Consider the following 18,974-nt stretch of genomic DNA (forward strand, 5'->3'; position numbering starts at 1 on the left):
ATTCCTGCTCTCTAATACTTGTATTGGGGCCCAAAATAATATGAGCGCCGGCCATAAGCTCTGAGGTCTGTCTATATCTGCTACGTAGCAGATTACAAGGGGTAACTTTATGATACAAGAATAAATGTGCAGCTGACAAAAATAAGAAACCGACAAATGAAATTGTTCTTGCCTGTACATTTTTATTGTTTAACTGTATCATAAAAGATACAACCAGAACCAGAACCATTATTTAACCAGAAGGCTGGTTAAATAATGCTAATGAACTGAACGTTTTTGCATTATTATGCTGCAAGTTTCTTCATAAGTCCTGCTGGTGTCTACAAGAGATGACTTACAACTTGCAGGTTTTGTGAAATGCAACAATGAGACAGATCTATATACAGTAAGCACTCAATTGTTTCAGTGGAGTTTGTAATGGAGCTTGCAGTTCACATTTTGCAAGGAGGTGTATGATTTGTCTGGTGCTCTTTGTCCCGACTACATTTAGAAATAAAGGATCTCACCATTATATTACACTGTGGTTTGTGTGCATTTGCTAACATATATGGGCAGTATGGACTGTTTAAGCTTGTACAATCAACATCAATGAATGTGGAGCAGGCTTAAATCAGACAAAGACTGTAAAAATAGAAATAGCCTCAACCTTAGATTCCAGATCCACACGTCTTCATTCAAACTACAAGCAGAGACACACACACAAAAGCACACATACCTGCAGGGAGAGCAATCTCTATTCAGCCCTTGAACTGTCTTTGAGCGGATTTACTATTTTCAGGGCCGAGTGCTGCTGATTACAGCGCCACAGAGAGAAATACTTCCCAAGCTCACTTTTTCTTCTTCTCCCTCGCCATCTTTTACAGCTTACAGACAAATTCCGTTGGAGGCAGTGAGCTGTTATTTCAGCAGACATCCTCCCTGTGATGGAGGCTCTGGTTACAGAGAGCTGCCTCTGGTTCACACACATAAACACAGGCACATATACACTGTGCACAGACATTCCTAGTTCTTTTTTAGGAGAGTAATACAGAAATACACAGACGGTAAAATCTCCACAAAATCTGAATCAATGAAATAATTGAGGAACTATTTCTTGCTTTCTGTTTCTTCTTCACCACACAGTCTTTTTCTTTTTCTTTTTCTGTCTCTCTCTCTCTCTCTCTCTCTCTCTCTCTCTCTCTCTTGGCCACACATGCCTCTGTGGCATCCAAGTCCAAGTAAACTGGAGCATTAGTGTGTTTTCAAAGAATGGCTAAACTAACCATCCACTAGAGAACATCATTTAGCCGATTAATGTTTTTCATCCCAACATTGTTGCCTTTGAACTGGAGTTTGTGTGATATTCAAGACTTTAAGTGGAGCCTCACTGTTCTGTGAGGGGTTTTGTGTGTGTTAAGACTCTGCTCTCTGAGCTCTGTGGTGAATTACAGCTGACCCATGGAGACCCCGGGCCCCGCTGCTCCTACCTTTGGAACCCCCGTCATCTGGATCACATCGGGCTCAAATGGGGGGCAGAGCAGAGCCCCCTCTGCCTGACACAAGCAAAGGAGGAGGATGAAGATGGAATGAAGGTCCACTAAAGTGTGTGTGAATGTTTCAGTGTGTAACATATACCATGGTCTTTCTCTCTGTCTGTGTCACATACACATAAACATGTATGCCAGTTAACTGGAAACCAGCCAGAATGATCACAATTATGTGTTATTAATAGATAAGTAAAAATACAATTGGTCACATTGGTCATGGCTGTCAGTATTGATGGATCTAAGGTCATTGAACACCGTTGCAGTTGTTGAGCAAAAGTAAATTAGCAACATTTTGATTTGCACCTCTCACTAGGACAAACTAGGGCTTCCACAGCATGCAATGGAAAAGTAGTCTGATGACAGCTGCATTAAAAACATGTGCCATTCAACGCATATTAAGAAATCTCACACACATATAACAGTAAACAATACTTCATTCCACAGAAAAAATCTATAAAACTGTGTCTGTTCTGTGGTGTTGTGTCTTCTGTTTCAAGGTGAAAAAGTGTTTATGATTAATTCATTGCTTTAAAGTGGCGACACTTTACTGTGCATATTTTAAGAGACACTTTTATATATGTTGATGTTATTCATTTTACCGCCGGCTTTGCCAGCCAAGAGTGTTTCACCTTTATGTTCAATGACACCAATGTAATTCTTAAAAAATAAAAAGAGCAAACAACCACAAAACAGCAAATATAAAAAGTGTAACATTCAAATAAAATATGTCCATTAGTTGCAAATATATGGAATAACTGCACCAAAAAACAAAAATTCTTCTGACCTGATGAGTTGCTGCCCCCTGCTGTAACACTTTATGTAGTAAATCTTTAAATCTTTCCATCGATGTGTGGCAACATGTATCAGACAGCATTGATATTGAAGAGATTTTAACATATTAATTCAGAGGTGAGACATAGTGATCTAATTGCATCACCTATAAAGATGAATAAGTATTAAATAAATGTAAAAAATCCAAACTCTTACAACTTTTGAGTAAAAAAAACATCCTGAAAACATCACATGTTGATGAATTGCACAGATTTAAGTTCTTTTAAAACATTTTTTTATAAATGTATTCTGCAAGACTCTGCCTGCGATGAACATGCTGTGACAGCAATCATTCTTCAGTGTAATTCCAGCAGTTAAGAGAGTAAAGATGTTATTTAGGATAACGGCACTCCTGGAGTTGGCACTTCACATTTTCATAGAAATACAAATCTTCTAATTTTTTCTCGCTGGGTTCAGAAAACATGTTCCTGGACAAGACTCTGCTTTTCCTATTTGTGTTGTGGACAATTGTAATGCTTGCCTGCATGGGATGTTTTGTATTAGACTCTGTCAGTTGCAATTTGTCCTGTAAATAGCAGAGAAAAGAGACAATGCAATAAAACCATGTTTTGTATATATATATGTGAAAATTGTTTATTACAAAAGCATGTAAAATGACAACTGATAAATTAGCAATATCGTACAAAACTAGTTGTGTACATTGAACTTATTTGCATTTACATCCATGATACTTCACAAAGTGTATTGTTTGAAGTATATCCTGGTGCTCAGTTGTACTACCAGAGTAGTCAGTAACTGTGGATGCATTTGGCTAAAACTGCTCTATAAATATAATCTGCATTGATATGTTAAATGCATTGTTTGAGAGCATAAACACACAGACACACACACAGTGTTGTGCTCTTTCTTTCACACACATACACAGACAGGCACATCAATACGTCATTCTTAAAAAACTAAATTCTGTTAGTACATTCAATAAGTGATGCAACTCCTCAAAACAGGGTGCTTCACAAATTCTGCCACTCAGCACAAAGTTAGTGATTTTAGTTAGTTTTTGTTAGATTATTAGTTTATTAGTGGGTTAGTTTGTTAGTTTGCAGAGAGCTAATACAATCTCTTTGGTTGGTACCTGTTAATTTAACTTTAGGAGATGTTAGTGGCTTGTTTATAAGGATTTCTGATGAGCATGTCATTGACAAAGTTAGAGCTATATAGGACTTAGTTCCCACTGCTAAAAAGCATACAAACTCATGGCACTAGAAGATGTTTTGGATAAAAGTGTCCATGTAATAAGCATCACTAGTGCCACAAAGCATGCTTTGATTTAATTAAAGAAGAACAAAGAGATGGAATAATTTGATTACAGACATCAGGATGTTTTAGTCAGAGGGAACACAGATGTTAGTAAGAGCAACAGGTGGGTCTTTAGAGCCTCACCACTGTTAGTATTAATACCGTAATAAGTTAGTAGTGGAGTTGAGGTTTGCTTGGCCTGTGGTGACGACAAGCCAGGCACTCATCTGCAAGGGTTGACCACACAGGTAGAGATAGAAAGATGGTCTCTGAAGATGTGAATTTAGCCTCTGAAGTGCGGCACAGTGACATGATATTATTTTTAATAATAATCGGTTTTGTGAGGATTCTTAAGTATGTGGTCAACCCAGTTTGTTATCAGCAGCTGATTCTCCTCCTCTTCCCATCTAATGGTTTATAACATTTCCCTTCCCAAGTCCTGAAACCCTTCTCGACTTGCTCACTTTAACAGTTTTCATTGATTTTCTTCTTCAATAATTCATCTTAGTCTGTGATTTCTAGAAGAAGGATTGCAGGATCATGAGAGAGGAGTGAGTGCATCGGACTGCGGGCATAAAGCAGAGGGTTAGTCAGTGGGTTAGAAAGAACAAAGCCAGCCATCAGCATTCAGAGTACAGGTTAGTAATCATCCGACTGTTAGCCGACATTAGTATTGTTAGATATTAGTCAAATATTGTTAGTAGAATCCAGACCTAGGTAAAAAGTTATTTGCACGTAATTATTAGCATTTGTTGTAATTTGCTGAAGTATCAGATGATGGGGCAGTAGGCATCGGGACAGTTTAATTAATGCTAGCAGGCATCATTTAGAAAACTACACACCATTAATTTCCAGCATCATTCTTGTGATTATCTAGATCACAAGAACCCCCACCTAACTGGTACTTCAATGAGGTCTTAACAAATACTAAGAATCATTTGTAAATATTTTTGAATCCTTTGTCTGGTACATTCAATGTGTTAAAAGAAGAGAGATTCAGGCATTTTAAATCTGTGCAGCGAAGAGAAATCCATTGAAAAGCAGCTAGTAGCTTCAGGCCAATTCCAAAAGTGTTTTATCATACAGACACATGCACACATACAGGAACAAACACACACACAAATAGAGCACATGCACACAAACACATGCACTCACGCTGACACACACCTGCCCACACGCTAGAATAAAAATACACACTGTAGAGCCATGAAAGTAGTTGGTATAATACCCAAATTAAGAAGTTTTAAGACAAACAAAAAACATACTGTCTGAATTACACATTGTCTAAATGTGAGAAAACTCATCATTCTCACTCACTTGAGCAGATTTTCCTTTTTATGTTACAAGCTTAAAATAACAAAGCTTTCCAGTTCTGGATCTGGCACTGATACATTTTAGCTTTGGTGAGAAGTTAACACATGTTGAAACAGTTTCTGAAGAATTTAAAGTGTCTTATATGGGAAAAAGTAGCCAAAGTGTTTGACAGAGTAACCAAGGTAATGGAGCGAAGAGGTCACTGCACACGCAGCTGAAGAAAACAAGCGTGAGAGGTGTTTGATGGCTGCGGTGTCTGTGTTTTTGATCAGCCAAAGAACTCATGATAGTGGGTGTAGATGAAGCATTATTAGTATTACTCACAGCCGGAAAAATTTGCACATTTGAAACAGGAAAGAACGCTGCAGATAATTATTTTAGACTCAAAACACCAGCCGTTAAATGTTTTCCGTGAAATCTGATCAGATTGACACTGTCTACAAAGCAGCAGTGGCATTTTGAACTCTTCGAAGCCCTTTTCACTGAAACACAAAAGCAGGAGAAGTCGTCTCTCTGTGGGGAAACACTTGGACATGGATCCTCTCCTTCTGAGGGTCTGGACATCAGCGATGGCACCATGCATCGATCACTGCTTGAAAAATGACAAAAGAGATTTTCTGATCGTTCTGATTCTTAACATCTTGAACACATTCCTGTTGGACATGACATACTTTTGAAGATATTTTTGTCCTTGACTTACAAACATTCAACCAATTTATTTCCAGGATAATCCTGCATAATGTTGAATAATGAATCTGAAAAGATGATTATGCTAAATCTGATTTGGTCATGGTCTCCACTTTCAGGTTGGTTTATCTCCACTCTTTACCATAATCCTGGAAAAGGATAGCAGTATATAGCTGAAAATATGGCAGCGATTTAACACATAACTAATCTTCCATGTTCTATCTGGTCCCCATTTATCTGCACTCTCAGCAGGCACAGGGGCTTAACACTCTCTCTCACACACACACACACACACACACACACACACACACACACACACACACACACACACACACACACACACACACACACACATAGGAACACATCCTGTATGTGGGCAAAAAGCAAGATAAGAGTCCATAAAAATTGGCTCTGCAGTTTATATTCATCAAGACCAATATAAGTCACAGTGCAGACTGTTAAGTGTATATGAGAGGAATGAAAGTCAGAGTGGTGTAAATCCACTGTCAGACCCTTTATCAGTCTGCGAGGCAGCACAGCAGAGGGAGATGGAGCCATGCCACTCGTCAGGTCCAGAGTGAGCCCCGTTCTGCTCCTTCATCAGTGTAACTGGAGAGGAATACACAACACAAAGCAGCAGAAAAGTGGGACGCAACCCAACTGTCCTCCCAAAATACCCCAGGGATTACTTGTTCTTTTTTTTAATTGCTTCTCCTTACTGCTTTTTATTAAGACAAATGAGTACACCTACTGCCAACAGATATAGGCTACAGTATCAATTATCTGACTGGCTGATTAATGCTACATTCTACATCTGATATTGTGTGCCATTACAAACTATCCTCCCTTGTGGGTTTTTTATTAAATATAATCCAGCCTGTACACATAACCTGTCCTGCTGTTGGTTCCCATTTGGACCCTCCCAGTGTCCCGACTGGTGACATGTCAGCAGCTCTGTAGATGAATCCAGTAACACCGGCCACAAGGTTACCTAAAATATAAAGGCATACTGAATAAGTACAGTGGATCACTATGATTCACTGTGTTTTTGCATTCATTTTGGGGGATTTAATGGCCCCACTTTGCCTTACACATATACATATATAAATACATACAATCAAAACTTTAGACCATAAGGCTTGAGTTAAATTTCTCTGACATTTCTGTTGTTCAAACACAGCAAAGAAATACAGTACAGTAGCTGCAGCTCATGCTATGGATACTGTCTGTCTGGAGATGAAAGACCACGTAGGCTATAGGCATACTGTATATACTGCACTGCTACGGCAACATTTAGTCCAATATTAAATAAACCATCAATCTAATCTGGCATGCACCAGAAATAGCATTTCTATAAATATGCATATTTTAATAGACATAAAGCCTGCAAGGATGTAGGTTGAGGAAAGACAGACCAGGCCCTCCTCTGCAGGGAATTAAGCGAGATCATGTGTATCTACTTTGACAAAAGATTAATCCAAATCAACTAGTTTGAGTCCTAGGGCATTACAAAATCATTGATTCTAAAATCACAATAGAATAAAATTAACTATGTGGTCTTTTTTCCTACCAGTGATCTCCAGGTTCCACCGTGCACGTGACCTGCAGCATCGGGCGACGCGAAAAGATCTTCTTTTTTCTCCTTTTTCTTCCATGCTGAAGGCGCTGCCGAACTTGCAAATTCATGCCTTGTGTATGCTGTGATTAGCCCCGCAGTATAAGGCTGCTCGCCCCCTGGACCCACACGCTATGCGCACTTACACGAGCCGCGGCTGAGCGTCGTCTACATGGCTGCCGAGCCGAGACAAGCAGATGTGGGAGTGCCAACAACAGCTGCGCACTGACGGGAGACCAGTCCAGGGAAAACAGGATAAAGTGGAGACGGAAGCCCCGGGACAAAGGAAATGGATGGGCGGTATTAAAGAGAACAGAGACATCTTTGAATAAGAGGGACTGCACAGACCTGAATTAATCAGTGGTCTCGGTCTCCAGCTGCTGCCACAGGTTTATGGTCTTTTGTATGCGCGCCCTTCATCCACCATCTGTGTTTCCTGGGCAACCGAGGACTGCCTGCAGGCACAAGCAGCTAGTACAACAACCTCATACCAAAAGACACGACGATATTCTGCTATAATGTAACTTAAAGATACACACTGTAACATAAGGGTGTATACACATGTAATAGATAATTAGCAACTGATATCTCCACATACATGCGCAACACACTCAGTTATTCTTTTTTTTCCCTGCTTCTCATTTAGACATTTAGCACAGAAATGCACAATACTGTCCATATTCAGCTGTGCTGATAATTAATTTCAAATTATTAATTACATGAATGTCAGTGATAGCAGCTAATCTTAAAGTGTAACTAATAGGTTGAAATAATACATTTTGAAAGTTTCATGCCTGCTTGTTCATATTGTAATGTATACGCTTAATCAGCATTTCATTGTTTGATAGTGGTTTTATGTCTGTTTTATAATGAAGGACTTTTGAAAAGCTATGACCGTGTGTTGTATAAATAAGTGAAATATATAAACCAATGATGATAAGTCTATTATTGGTAATAGAAAATAAAATCCTTAACCTATTGAGATTTTAAAAAACATTGAAGATGCTTCACACAGTATTATGTATGGCTGTTTTGCTCATGCGATAACTAATTAGTTTGAGAGGTGAAATAAATTCAGACATTTGTATGGTGCATTTTCGGGCCTGAGGGTGGTGCTAGAGGAAGAACCATTATAGTGAAATGTTGGGATATCTTGTGTATGGTATCCCAGAATAAATAAAAAATATAATACATCATCATGTATTGAAAATAAAAATAAAAGTAATGCAAATGATTTCACGATGGCCGGCTAAACAATGAGATTCCTTATTGAGTGAAGTCAACCCAGCTTGTGATACATAACACATACAGAACCATGTACTCTAGGCCAGTGATTCTTAACCATGGGGCCGCGGCCCACGATTGGGCCGCGAGCGCCACCTACAGGGCCGCAGAAAACTTTCAGTTTTGCACCTGTGGGCCGCGGGACCGCATAGGTTATCAATAAACACCAGAGATATTACTGTTATCCATGAGACGCTCAGTTACAATATAGCTTCCCACCAGTTGGTGGCGGTAATGCGTCAGTCAGTTGTTTAACAAGCTTCAATAAGCAGAAGAAGACACTCAGCTAGCCGCTAGCCTGTAGCGAAAAATATGGAGAAGTATTTAAAATAGTGCTGGGCAAGTTAACGCGTTATTATCGCATTAATTAAGTAACGCCGACAATTATTTTATCGCGCATTAACGCAGTTTTTTTTAATTATTATTAAGAGGACAACGGTGTGGTGAACAGCTGTTCGTGTGTATTGTGTGTGTGTGTTTGTGTGGCGTCTCTTCCTGCCCCCCCCCGGGTGACACGTCTCGTTACAGGATCAAACGTGACTATCAAAATACATATTGTTGTGTTTTTAAATAAACATATAAGCACGTGAGTACAAACTGCTCTTAACTCTTTATTAGCATAACTTCACATGCTCGCTACTGCCCCGGTACAGACTCCCTCCACGTTCCAAGCTTCACCTACATTCCCCTGGGTCCTAAGTCCCTCCAGGTACAGTTTCTTATCACCCTCTATGTACCAACGTACATTTATAACAAATACCACACATATTACACGGTACTCAGCGTTGCATATGTTTCTGACCAAAAAAAGCAAAAAAGAAATGATTAATTTAAATTATTTTTTTCAATTTTTTAAAGTTGTTTTGTTTGGAATATGTATAATAAGCATATCATTTAGTTATCCTACTGAGAATTTAGCAAACATACCAGATAGGTTTGCAGTTTTCAAGGTGTGTATTTCAAATTACATCTATTACACACATGAAAATAAAGTTGTGAACACCGGCTGAATATCTATGATCAGAATCATTATAACTGTATTTTAACTGCTACTGTGTAAAGGGAATACTGCTGTTAAAAAGAACCTGATTTGTTTAAAGTGTTTGCAAACCAAATGTTATTGCACTTTTGTTCATATAGCAGTACTTTTAAAATAAAAGTGCACAATACACTACTTTTGAATTCATTATTGAACATTGCGCATAACAATGCGATTAATCGCAGAAAATCATGTGATTAATTGCGATTAAAAATGTTTATCGTTGCCCAGCACTAATTTAAAACAAAAAAATGAAGACGAAAGTGGTGCCAAACCCCCCCCCCGAAAAGTCTAAATTTACAATCCTGACTTCATTAAGTACAGCTTTGTGAACGGAGGTAACGAGGCAGAGCCAAGAGCCCACTGTGTGGACTGTTGTGACTGTTGTTATTGTTCATTTGTCACAGATATGAAGAACAACTTCTGGTTCTGCCATGCAAAAATGAAGACTGCTAAAGCATATAATTCGCAGATTATAAGGCACTCATTTGCACTTTATTTAAATTCTATTTACAGTTTTTTTTTTATTTGAAACTTATTATTTTTAATGTATATATTTTATTACCACATATTTATTTATCAAATTTCCATTTTTTTCTCAGTTTTTTTGAGAGTCCCTCCTTTTTTTCTGTAGTAAAACCTAATTATTAGTTATTTTTGTGTTAATAAGCCTGACTTGAGCCTTTAAATTTGTTCTTGTAATACCTTGATTTGTTCCATGAATTGTTAGCCTGTTGGGCGTCTTGTTGTATTTGTATGCAGGTTTACATACACATGATAAATAAATGTGATGATCACATTGTATCATGTCATTTACTGTATTTGACAAGGTTTTTGCTTGTTAAACTGTAAGTGAATTTGATTTAGTTATTGAATACAAATCAAACCTAGAGTGCAATCAATTAGTTAAACCAATACAGTGTTAATATTTGAATGGGCCCCGGGCCACTTTGTACTTGAAAAGTTGGCCCCGTGGTGAAAAAGGTTAAGAACCCCTGCTCTAGGCTATATGCCATCCAGATGTGAAGCAGCAATAAACTGAACTGACAAAAATAAAAACTGACTGAAATCCCTTTTCCAAACCGACCCTGAGAACAGTATCATTCCTGAGAACGCTCTCCAGCACCCTTTCATCACAATGACCCATCTGGTGGATGAAATAGACACCAGCTTGTAAGTTACTGTGTGTCCTGTATCAGTACAGTTGAATAGATGTATGAATGGACAGAGTTGCATTCTGATTGACTCTTTCATTGATTGATTGTTGTGCTTTATCCAGTGTGGACAAGACAAAATGCTGGTCTGCCCAATGGAAAACTTTGAAGAGGAGCTTCCTTCTGACAATGAGGCTGATGAAGGTGAATGGCCTTCAGCCACACCTCGTACAAATGGCACGGCCTCAACCGCTCCTTGCTATTCTGACGGCATTACAAATATGCCTCGTTCAAACGATGGAGCAGCAGCTGCTTGAGTTATAGATGCTTTTGGCTCAGCTGAAGAGGAACTAACTGTCAGTCATGGTGCAGCCAGTCCAGCTGAGGAGACCCCAGCCACTGACGGGTCACCTGATGCAGGTCCACCTGTAAAAGTCAAGAAGAGCTGACTGAAGGGCAATATTATATTATATTAGTATATATTGTTTAGAAAGAAAAAATGTTGAATGTGTGAATATCTTTGCAGGGTAAATCATTACAATGCAACTGTACATTTATGAGCCGATGACGACAACATTTAATTGTTTGAATAATTAAATTATAACACAGATGCTGTTAAAAGATGGAACAGCTTCCAAAATGTAAAAACAACAACATAACTATATGTTCCTGGCTGTACATATCTTTCATTTACACTTGCTAAATTATTATGACTAACCAACAATCCCAAACCCAAAGATATAGGCCTACATGTTATGATATAAAATAAAAAAGCAACATGAGAATCTGGACACATAGAACATTTTACTTGAAAGATGACTTAAGGGATTATTGAAATAGTTGCTGATTCATTTAATGCCAATCAATAGTTTAATCAACTCATCTTCCCCACTGTCTCATTTGTCAACAATATTTACTTCAAATTGATTACATACACAATATTTAGATGTTTTGAAAAGTCTATATAAAGTGCCTTTAAATAGTTCTTCCAGATGTGGTTGTTTGTTTTGGAAGTCTAAGATACCTTAAAAGATTGTGATTTCAGTACTGGCCTGATTTCCATTAAATTCATGCTCCCTCCAGAGGATTACCCCATTTTAAAATCTAAATAGTAGCACCTACAATTTCCTCTTGTTTTGTTTCCCAAGCACCGATGCGGTTTTATTATTTACAGCAGGTACATTTTGCTTCCCTACAAATTGTTTCCATTTGGGCACTCCTGAGCTCAGGTGTCTTATTATTGTATGAATAGCTTTCATTTTTTATTTATTTTATGGTTTGAATATAAACATTACCAAAGCTTATTTACAAACTAATTCAAATCAAATTTGCAAAAGTGCTTCACAAAAAAAACAGGAATAAACTAGAGAACATTACCATAAAAACAAGTCACACTTTATAAAATAAGATTCACTTTTTGTTTTTTGTGTCTTTGTTTTATGCTAATCAGTGAGAATCTGAAAGAAACCGTGGCGTTGTCTACCTCGTGAGACCCCCAACCAGCAGGGGGCGACAGCGTGTGCACTCACACGGATTTGGCCATCCGGAGTTGCCTTACAATTGTGCATCGCTAACCGCGCAACTCACAACATTCTGGAACGACATCTTACATCCAGTCTACGCATCTACGTCGCAGTGGGGTATTTCACGTTGTGTATGCATCAGTCGGGTCTTGCGGGTCTGTCAGGCCTGTGCCGAGTCACCGACCATCTCTACCTCAGTAATGGCAAAGCGGCGAAAGATTCCTCCCAGGTGACCCGGTGCGAAATAAGCTGCATCGTGAACGTCACCGAGACCAGGAGCCGCTGCCCTCTTCACCCCGGGGTGGAGTACATCCACATCCCGGTCTCTGACCACCCGGTGTCTCCTCTCAGCGAGCATTTTGACGAGGTGGCGGATAAAATACAGCTCACCGCAGACCGCGGTGGCCGCACATTGGTGCACTGCAACGCCGGAGTGAGCCGCTCTTCCGCCCTGTGCATGGCCTACCTGATGAAGCACCGCGGTGTGTCTCTCCTGGAGGCCCACAGGTGGGTGAGGACCTGTCGACCCGTCGTGAGGCCGAATAACGGCTTCTGGAAACAGCTCATCCGCTATGAGATGGAGCTTCGTGGGTGCACTTCTGTCCGAATGGTTGTCTCCTCCATGGGAGAGCTACCTGACATTTATGAACAGGAGGCCAGAAATATGATGCCACTGTGAAGAAACCACTGCACTGCATAGTGTGGATAGTATTAACAATCTTATCCATATATGTATGAGCATAAATATATTGTATTGTGTGTCGCATGTAGAGTGATAAACTGCTGTTTTGTCATCTAAACAAACATAAAGGCTTAATGTACTCCCTGATGAGTTATTATGGGCTCCACTACATTTCAAATGGAAATATTGTGCTCTTTACTGCAATACATTTATCTGACAGCAAATTACCAGTTTAGCCTACATGAAAAACATATACAAAACCTGCAGCCCCCAAGCTCTTGTAGGCCCTTACAGAGAAAAATGTCTATGGGAGCCCATTGTCACATTTCTGTATGGTGTTAGCAGTTGTACCAAAGAGTAATTCTCACTAAATTTCTCAGGTGTTGTCAGAGGTAAAACTATCTAATACTTCACTAAAATCCCAGAGAAGTTAAAACAATGAAGTTGAGTAGTTTTCTTTACCTCAATCATCTTTGGAGGGGTCCTGACCCCTTGGTTAGGTCCCACTGGACTAAACCACCCAACTGTAGGTAAACTAGCTCCACCGTGCCCATCGACAACATTAAAATGCTTCTACGGAGTTGTTGCATAGGTATAATCTATTATAGTATCACCTATAATATATATTAATTCCATATTTAATGATCAACCATGGCTGTCATTTTTCTGCACAAGTACTTTCACTATTAAAACTTTTTCCAATGATACTTTGCAAGGTTTTTCATTTTACGTTGTTGTGACTAAAGGCCCTGGATCACTAAAGCAGCAATGACAGTGAAGGCCGAAAAGCAAACCAACTCATTTAAAGCTAGAAAGTACAAAAAGCTTTTATTTCAGAATCAATACTCATCTCAATTGGTTCATCAGACACATGTACAATGAAAGTCTTGAAGGAGAGGAAGTTGTGTTTTATGGAGAGCTATTCCTAACAAACTTAATTAGTTATTTAGCTATATATTCATTAAACATCTTGAAAACATGCAGATTTCATGCTAACTGCTAGACTGTATGAGAGAATGATGCTTTCTAGCTAATTGTGGTACTTATTTCACTCATGAAAAGAGCAACTGAATTAACAAATGCAGTGTTTTCTTTGCAGATTTAACAATAAAATATATATATATTGGGAAATAATATGGGCTTTGATTCTTACAAGAAACAGTTGGGATACATTTATTTTTCTTTTAACAGAAAGGGCTGTTATTGTGACCTCAGGCCAGTTACACATGTCAATTGTTAGAATGTTAATTTAGGAAACGGGCACAAAACAAGAATAAGACATTGAATCCCAGTAAAATTCACAATTTGGCACAAGTCTGTCAACTCTAAACATAAACACACTTCTAATCTAAAGGAAATATTCAATCTAACGTATAAGTGGTCAACCAGTAATTCCCTCCAAACATTCAAAGCAATGCAGCTCTTGGCCAACTACCTCTTACAGAACCGATTTTAGGTTAACAACATTTCAGATTAGAGTTTAAATGCAAAGTAACAAGTGGACCGAATAAGAGATGTTTATCCAAAAGAAGCCACAGAGGAGGTGGGCCGCCATACAGTGACCAGACTGGCAGTTTGGATAAACAACATTTTAATGCCAGTCACACCTCATATAACATTTGGATAATTTAAGAGGCCTTTGCACATGAAACCAACATCTCGACAGCAGTCAATACATCAGTCGGACGAATCTTAACATTTTGGGAAATATACTAATTTCCTTTCTTCCAAAGAGTGAAATGAGAGTTTTAATGAGTGAACTTTAAAGGTGGTGGAAGGAGGCTTTTTATAGCCTTTTCCCTGTTTCCAGTCCTTATGCTGGGCTACTCTTACCGGCAGCTGGCTGTAGCCTTAAAGTGCTAAATATGAGATTGGGAGCATTTCTATTGCCTGAGGTTGGGTCCTATGCTTCAGCAACAAAGACACCGGTCTGAACGGCGTTATTAGCTGCATCCGCCTTAAGAGGGCAGTGCAGAGCAGAGCAGCACACTGTTGAGCTAACCAGTTGGGTCTACTGACATGAAACTAATTGTAGTTAGCTAATATGTTAATGCTCTGAATCCCTTACATTGCTCCTTTAATGTTATACTTACCAGAAATATTTGAGAGTGGTATTGATCTTCTCATGTAATTTTCAGCAAGAAAGACAATCAGCGCATTTCCTAAAACTGTTTCTTTCAGCACATATTTTATATGTTTACGTCTCAGCCTTCAGGCAGTGAAAGTGGGTGGGCACTGTGCTAGCATCTCATTTGGAAAATAAAGGTCATTACATTCATCTGGCCAATACCACATGGTTGTGAAGACAAGCAGAAATCCCACTGTGATACTTAAGTACATCTAAATTTTGGATACAATTCATCAAATAGACATTTAAAACAACCTCAAAGAAATTGTACACAGTATTTTTTTTTACAAATAATCAGATGGCTTATTTAGTGGACAGTGCAATCACTAGTGTTCTGGAATCCAAACAGTTATCATTTTCATCTGCTACTTAAATATCCTGAGTCCAGACCTTAGTCAGGTCAAATTACAAGATTGCCTTACAAGTGGAATAACGACACAAGTGCAAAAACAGCATGCTTATTTTACCTTCACTGCATTTCCTCAATAAGGCAACAGTGTCATCTGCATAGTCATACGATAAGCATCTAAAGGTATAAAATAGAAGAATGTCCATTTAACACAAAGGTGAAATCAATGCAGAGTAAACCAGGAACTTATGTATGAATTAGGTATCCATTCACTCTCTTCTCACACAACCCAGTGAGTTCAGCTGCTTGATTCATTAAGCTTCAAGATAATTAGTGGAGATTATATCTGAAAGAAAATAGAGATATTTCAAAACTCAAAATATTTAATGTTACTGTATTATGATTCCAAAAAGAGGGGGGGGGGGTTCTTTACTTCAACAACTTACATGCTGTTCCAGCTTCTGGTATTCTGTGGATTTAGGGCGACGTGTGGATCTGGATTTCTTTCCTTCCAAAAAAAAGGCAATTATCTGGGGAAAAGAGAAAAGGATATTATATGAAGCCTGATCTACAAAACAAATATGGATATGATTTAACGAGAGACATTGCAGAGGATTAATCTCTCGGTAACAAAATAAATCTGCACTTTCCTAAAATGTCAAACTATTCCTTTAAGATTGTTTCTCACCATTGCCATGTAATTGTTTGGGCCCAATAATATATCTGCAACTCAGAAGCTGACAAAATGTACCAAATAATATAATAATATTCAGTGCATGACATTTCTGCACTGTTTGTCCGATCCAAATGTTGTGTTAACTACACCAGCAAATACTTACAATCAGTTAAACTGTCTTCAGTTCTAGCTCAGCAATTACTTGATCGTCTTAATTTTTTACAACAAGATTGCACAGACCAAAATGGTTGACACGCACATAACATCTCCAACACAAATCTGGGTCAGTGGAAAATACATGAAGTATGAAGCAGAGGAAAGAGGTGTGAAGTCATTTACCTTGCGCTTGTTGTGGTAAGTGATGTAAAGCACTGCTACCAGCACAGCTGAAGAGACAAGGTAGGCGAAGAAATGACTGCTTTCTTCCTCCTCATTTATACCAGCTGGCTCATACGGAATTTTATCTGAGGTTTCTCTATTTTTGCCGTCCTTCTTGACGCCCCCTCCTTCTGTTTTTTCCTCAGTGGCTTCCTCTAAAGGTGTTTTGTCTTTCTTGCCTTTGTCTCCTTCTGGCTCAACATTCTCAGCGCCCTTTGCCTCTGGCTCCTTGTCTTTCCCTCCCGACTCTGCAGGTGTTGATACATCCTTAACTGGAGGAGTCAGTGTGCTTGCAGGCTCATTGTTTTTCTCCTTGTCAGATGAATTTTGCTGCCCTTTATTAGTCATATTTGGCCTTATGTTACCATTCACATCCACACTTGCTAGTGTTTGCTTATGGTTTGTTGTCTCCTGCTTGTTTGGTTCGGTCTTGCCTGATACTGTATTACTTGGCATTCCTGTAGACTTTAGATTAGTTTCTTCTGCTTTTGCAGTCTTTGCTGCATTGTCTGCAGCAACTGTACTGAATGCTGCTGATGAAGCGGTGCTTTTCTGCCCCAGAAGGTTTTCATCTGAAGCCCCTGTAAGTAAGAAGAAAATTAAATAAAATAGAGTTTTTACCAAATGGTAAATGGACCTGTGCTTCTATAGCTGCCCCCAGGTCTTCTGCGTGCCACTTGGTCTTTTTTAGTGTTAGTGAAAGGACAATAACAACTAAGGTGGTTCCTGCATTATTAGCTAATGTAGTGACCACGTCTTGTACAGAGGCTTTCTAGAGGAGGTCATAAAACACTGTGCACTCAAATTGTCACAAACTATATGATAAACAAAAAATAGAAGTAGAATCTCATGATAAAAGTACTTAATATGTGTGTAATTAAGCTGCTATATATAGTCTGTTGTGTGCACTGTACTTAAAGGTTACCTGGAACAGGTTTCATGAACCGGTAAGTGTGTGTGTGTGTGTGTGTGTGTGTGTGTGTGTGTGTGTGTGTGTGTGTGTGTGTGTGTGTGTGTGTGATGAGGGTGTGGCGTCTATTCGACTGACATACTTTAGGGATATGACGTCTACACAAAATCCAGTACGTGTTTCTGTCTTTTGTGTAACGTGATATTTCATTTTTCGGAAATAGTTTGGGGACTAAAACTAAACAATACACAAAAGTAAATCCTACTTTCGTCAATGTTTAAACAGCAGTGACATGTCACTTTGAATGTATGTTTATTGAACTAATACAATGTAAAATGCACTGATGTTATTTTAGTAAAGCCAACACTGAAGATATGACAAAGCCTTAGCTGTGATTAGCTCAAATTCTCTAAGCTAAATCAAGTGACACGTTGTTATACAGCAACAGCGACAACTACCTTAATTGTCTGATTTAGTAGGGATTATATGGGAGGCAAACATTTATCTGACACTTCGCTGAATAGTCTCAGGATGACATAAATAGCAAAATGACACAAAACTGCACTCACCTCTGACCAAGCAGAAACACACAAATATGGCGAGCGCCAAGAAAGCCGTCTTCATTGTGTCTGCACACCAATTCAAACAGAAACCAAATATATTCAACCGGTCTCTTCTTTAAGCTCACGACACAATCCGCTTTGACAAAGCTAAAACGACAGGTTGGAGGTTTTGGTTTAAGTCCTGTTCGTGCTTCCGTGTACAAACCGAAGCTGCTCTTCTTCTGCAGAGTGAGAAACACAGCGGTGTGCTTTAGCGCCACCAGAAGGTTGAGTGCCGACACTACAGGGCTCTGTGTAACACGGCAGTGATGCGTGCTGGTACAGAGCCTAGGAGAGCTAGACCAACAGGAAAAGCAGGTAAATGTAGTGTAGAAAAATGTGCTCATGCTTACAGGAAAAAGAAAAGTCTTCTGCAGTCAAATCTAAATTTAGTTTGTTGATTAAATAGATTCATTTTTTAACTGATTCCAATTGTAGTTGAAATGTGATATTGACATTACTGTATCTGAAAATATAGTTGCATTATAGTTAGGAAAACTGCAACACATATTTAGCGTCACAGTTATGAAAAATGTCATTGGGTTGAGAGTTACATTTAAAGTTACACTTTTTATGCCTGTGGCCACTCGTTGAAGTGTTTTGAACCAGCCGTACACAAAGCTAGAATACATCATACTGTCTTTAAAAAACTAGGAAGATAAAGGGAAAGGTAAAGGCTACTCTTCCCCTTTTCAAAAAACTGCACCTTTCCTTCATACCTGCACATATCTCTGTAAATACATTTCTCAGAGTGAAACATGTTTGATCTGGTTTGAGCCGACTTAAGCTATTTGTGTTTTAATCTTGGCATTAGGATAGGATAGGACTTTCACGGCTGCATTATTTAGTTTGATTTGTCCAGCAAATGTGGAAACAAAGGGAGACTAAATATTTAGGCCAGATTCAGATACAGATAATTCTGTATGTATAGCTGACATCCTCCTATTGTACTTACACCCCATTGTATTCGGCTGACCTGGACTTGTAAAGGTAAAGAGAGCACTAATGAAAAGTTAAAT

At 38.8% G+C, this 18,974-nt stretch overlaps 2 protein-coding genes and 1 long non-coding RNA gene across 4 annotated transcripts; 1 reads left to right on the forward strand and 2 right to left on the reverse strand.

Annotated features, from left to right (window-relative positions):
• Nucleotides 1-2,935: 2,935 nt before the first annotated feature.
• LOC137867377 (uncharacterized) lies at nucleotides 2,936-7,837 on the reverse strand. 2 transcript variants are annotated; one of them, XR_011102171.1, is made up of 3 exons: nucleotides 7,186-7,809; nucleotides 6,128-6,606; nucleotides 2,936-5,517 (listed from the first exon to the last, which is right to left on the reverse strand). It is a non-coding gene; the product is annotated as an uncharacterized lncRNA (long non-coding RNA). The 2 variants fall into 2 exon arrangements; XR_011102170.1 differs by having other exon boundaries at nucleotides 2,936-6,606; nucleotides 7,186-7,837.
• Nucleotides 7,838-12,254: 4,417 nt separating this feature from the next.
• Nucleotides 12,255-13,617, forward strand: zgc:153044 (uncharacterized protein LOC751678 homolog). Its single transcript, XM_068703599.1, has one exon. The coding sequence runs from the start codon at nucleotides 12,364-12,366 to the stop codon at nucleotides 12,907-12,909; it is 546 nt and encodes a 181-aa protein (XP_068559700.1). The 5' UTR covers nucleotides 12,255-12,363; the 3' UTR covers nucleotides 12,910-13,617.
• Nucleotides 13,618-13,721: 104 nt separating this feature from the next.
• Nucleotides 13,722-18,130, reverse strand: tgoln2 (trans-golgi network protein 2). Its single transcript, XM_068703598.1, has 4 exons — nucleotides 17,923-18,130; nucleotides 16,405-17,024; nucleotides 15,836-15,919; nucleotides 13,722-15,735 (listed from the first exon to the last, which is right to left on the reverse strand). Exons 1-4 carry the CDS (start codon nucleotides 17,975-17,977, stop codon nucleotides 15,730-15,732), a joined length of 765 nt encoding a protein of 254 aa, XP_068559699.1. The 5' UTR covers nucleotides 17,978-18,130; the 3' UTR covers nucleotides 13,722-15,729.
• Between the last annotated feature and the right edge of the window lie 844 nt (nucleotides 18,131-18,974).

Source organism: Cebidichthys violaceus, unplaced genomic scaffold (assembly GCF_023349555.1).
Source record: "Cebidichthys violaceus isolate CVI_PGR_0920_01 unplaced genomic scaffold, fCebVio1.0.p SCAF_9, whole genome shotgun sequence".
In the NCBI taxonomy this organism is placed as follows: Eukaryota; Metazoa; Chordata; class Actinopteri; order Perciformes; family Stichaeidae; genus Cebidichthys; species Cebidichthys violaceus.

Bases quoted from the DNA above. Each gene is read 5' to 3' on its own strand.
- zgc:153044 (XM_068703599.1), top strand. From the start codon at position 12,364: ATGCATCAGTCGGGTCTTGCGGGTCTGTCAGGCCTGTGCCGAGTCACC.
- tgoln2 (XM_068703598.1), bottom strand. From the start codon at position 17,977: ATGAAGACGGCTTTCTTGGCGCTCGCCATATTTGTGTGTTTCTGCTTG. The intron at 17,025-17,922 runs GTGAGTGCAGTT...TCTTACTTACAG, and splicing joins GTGTTTCTGCTTGGTCAGAG to GGGCTTCAGATGAAAACCTT. The intron at 15,920-16,404 runs GTAAATGACTTC...TCTTTTCCCCAG, and splicing joins CTTACCACAACAAGCGCAAG to ATAATTGCCTTTTTTTTGGA.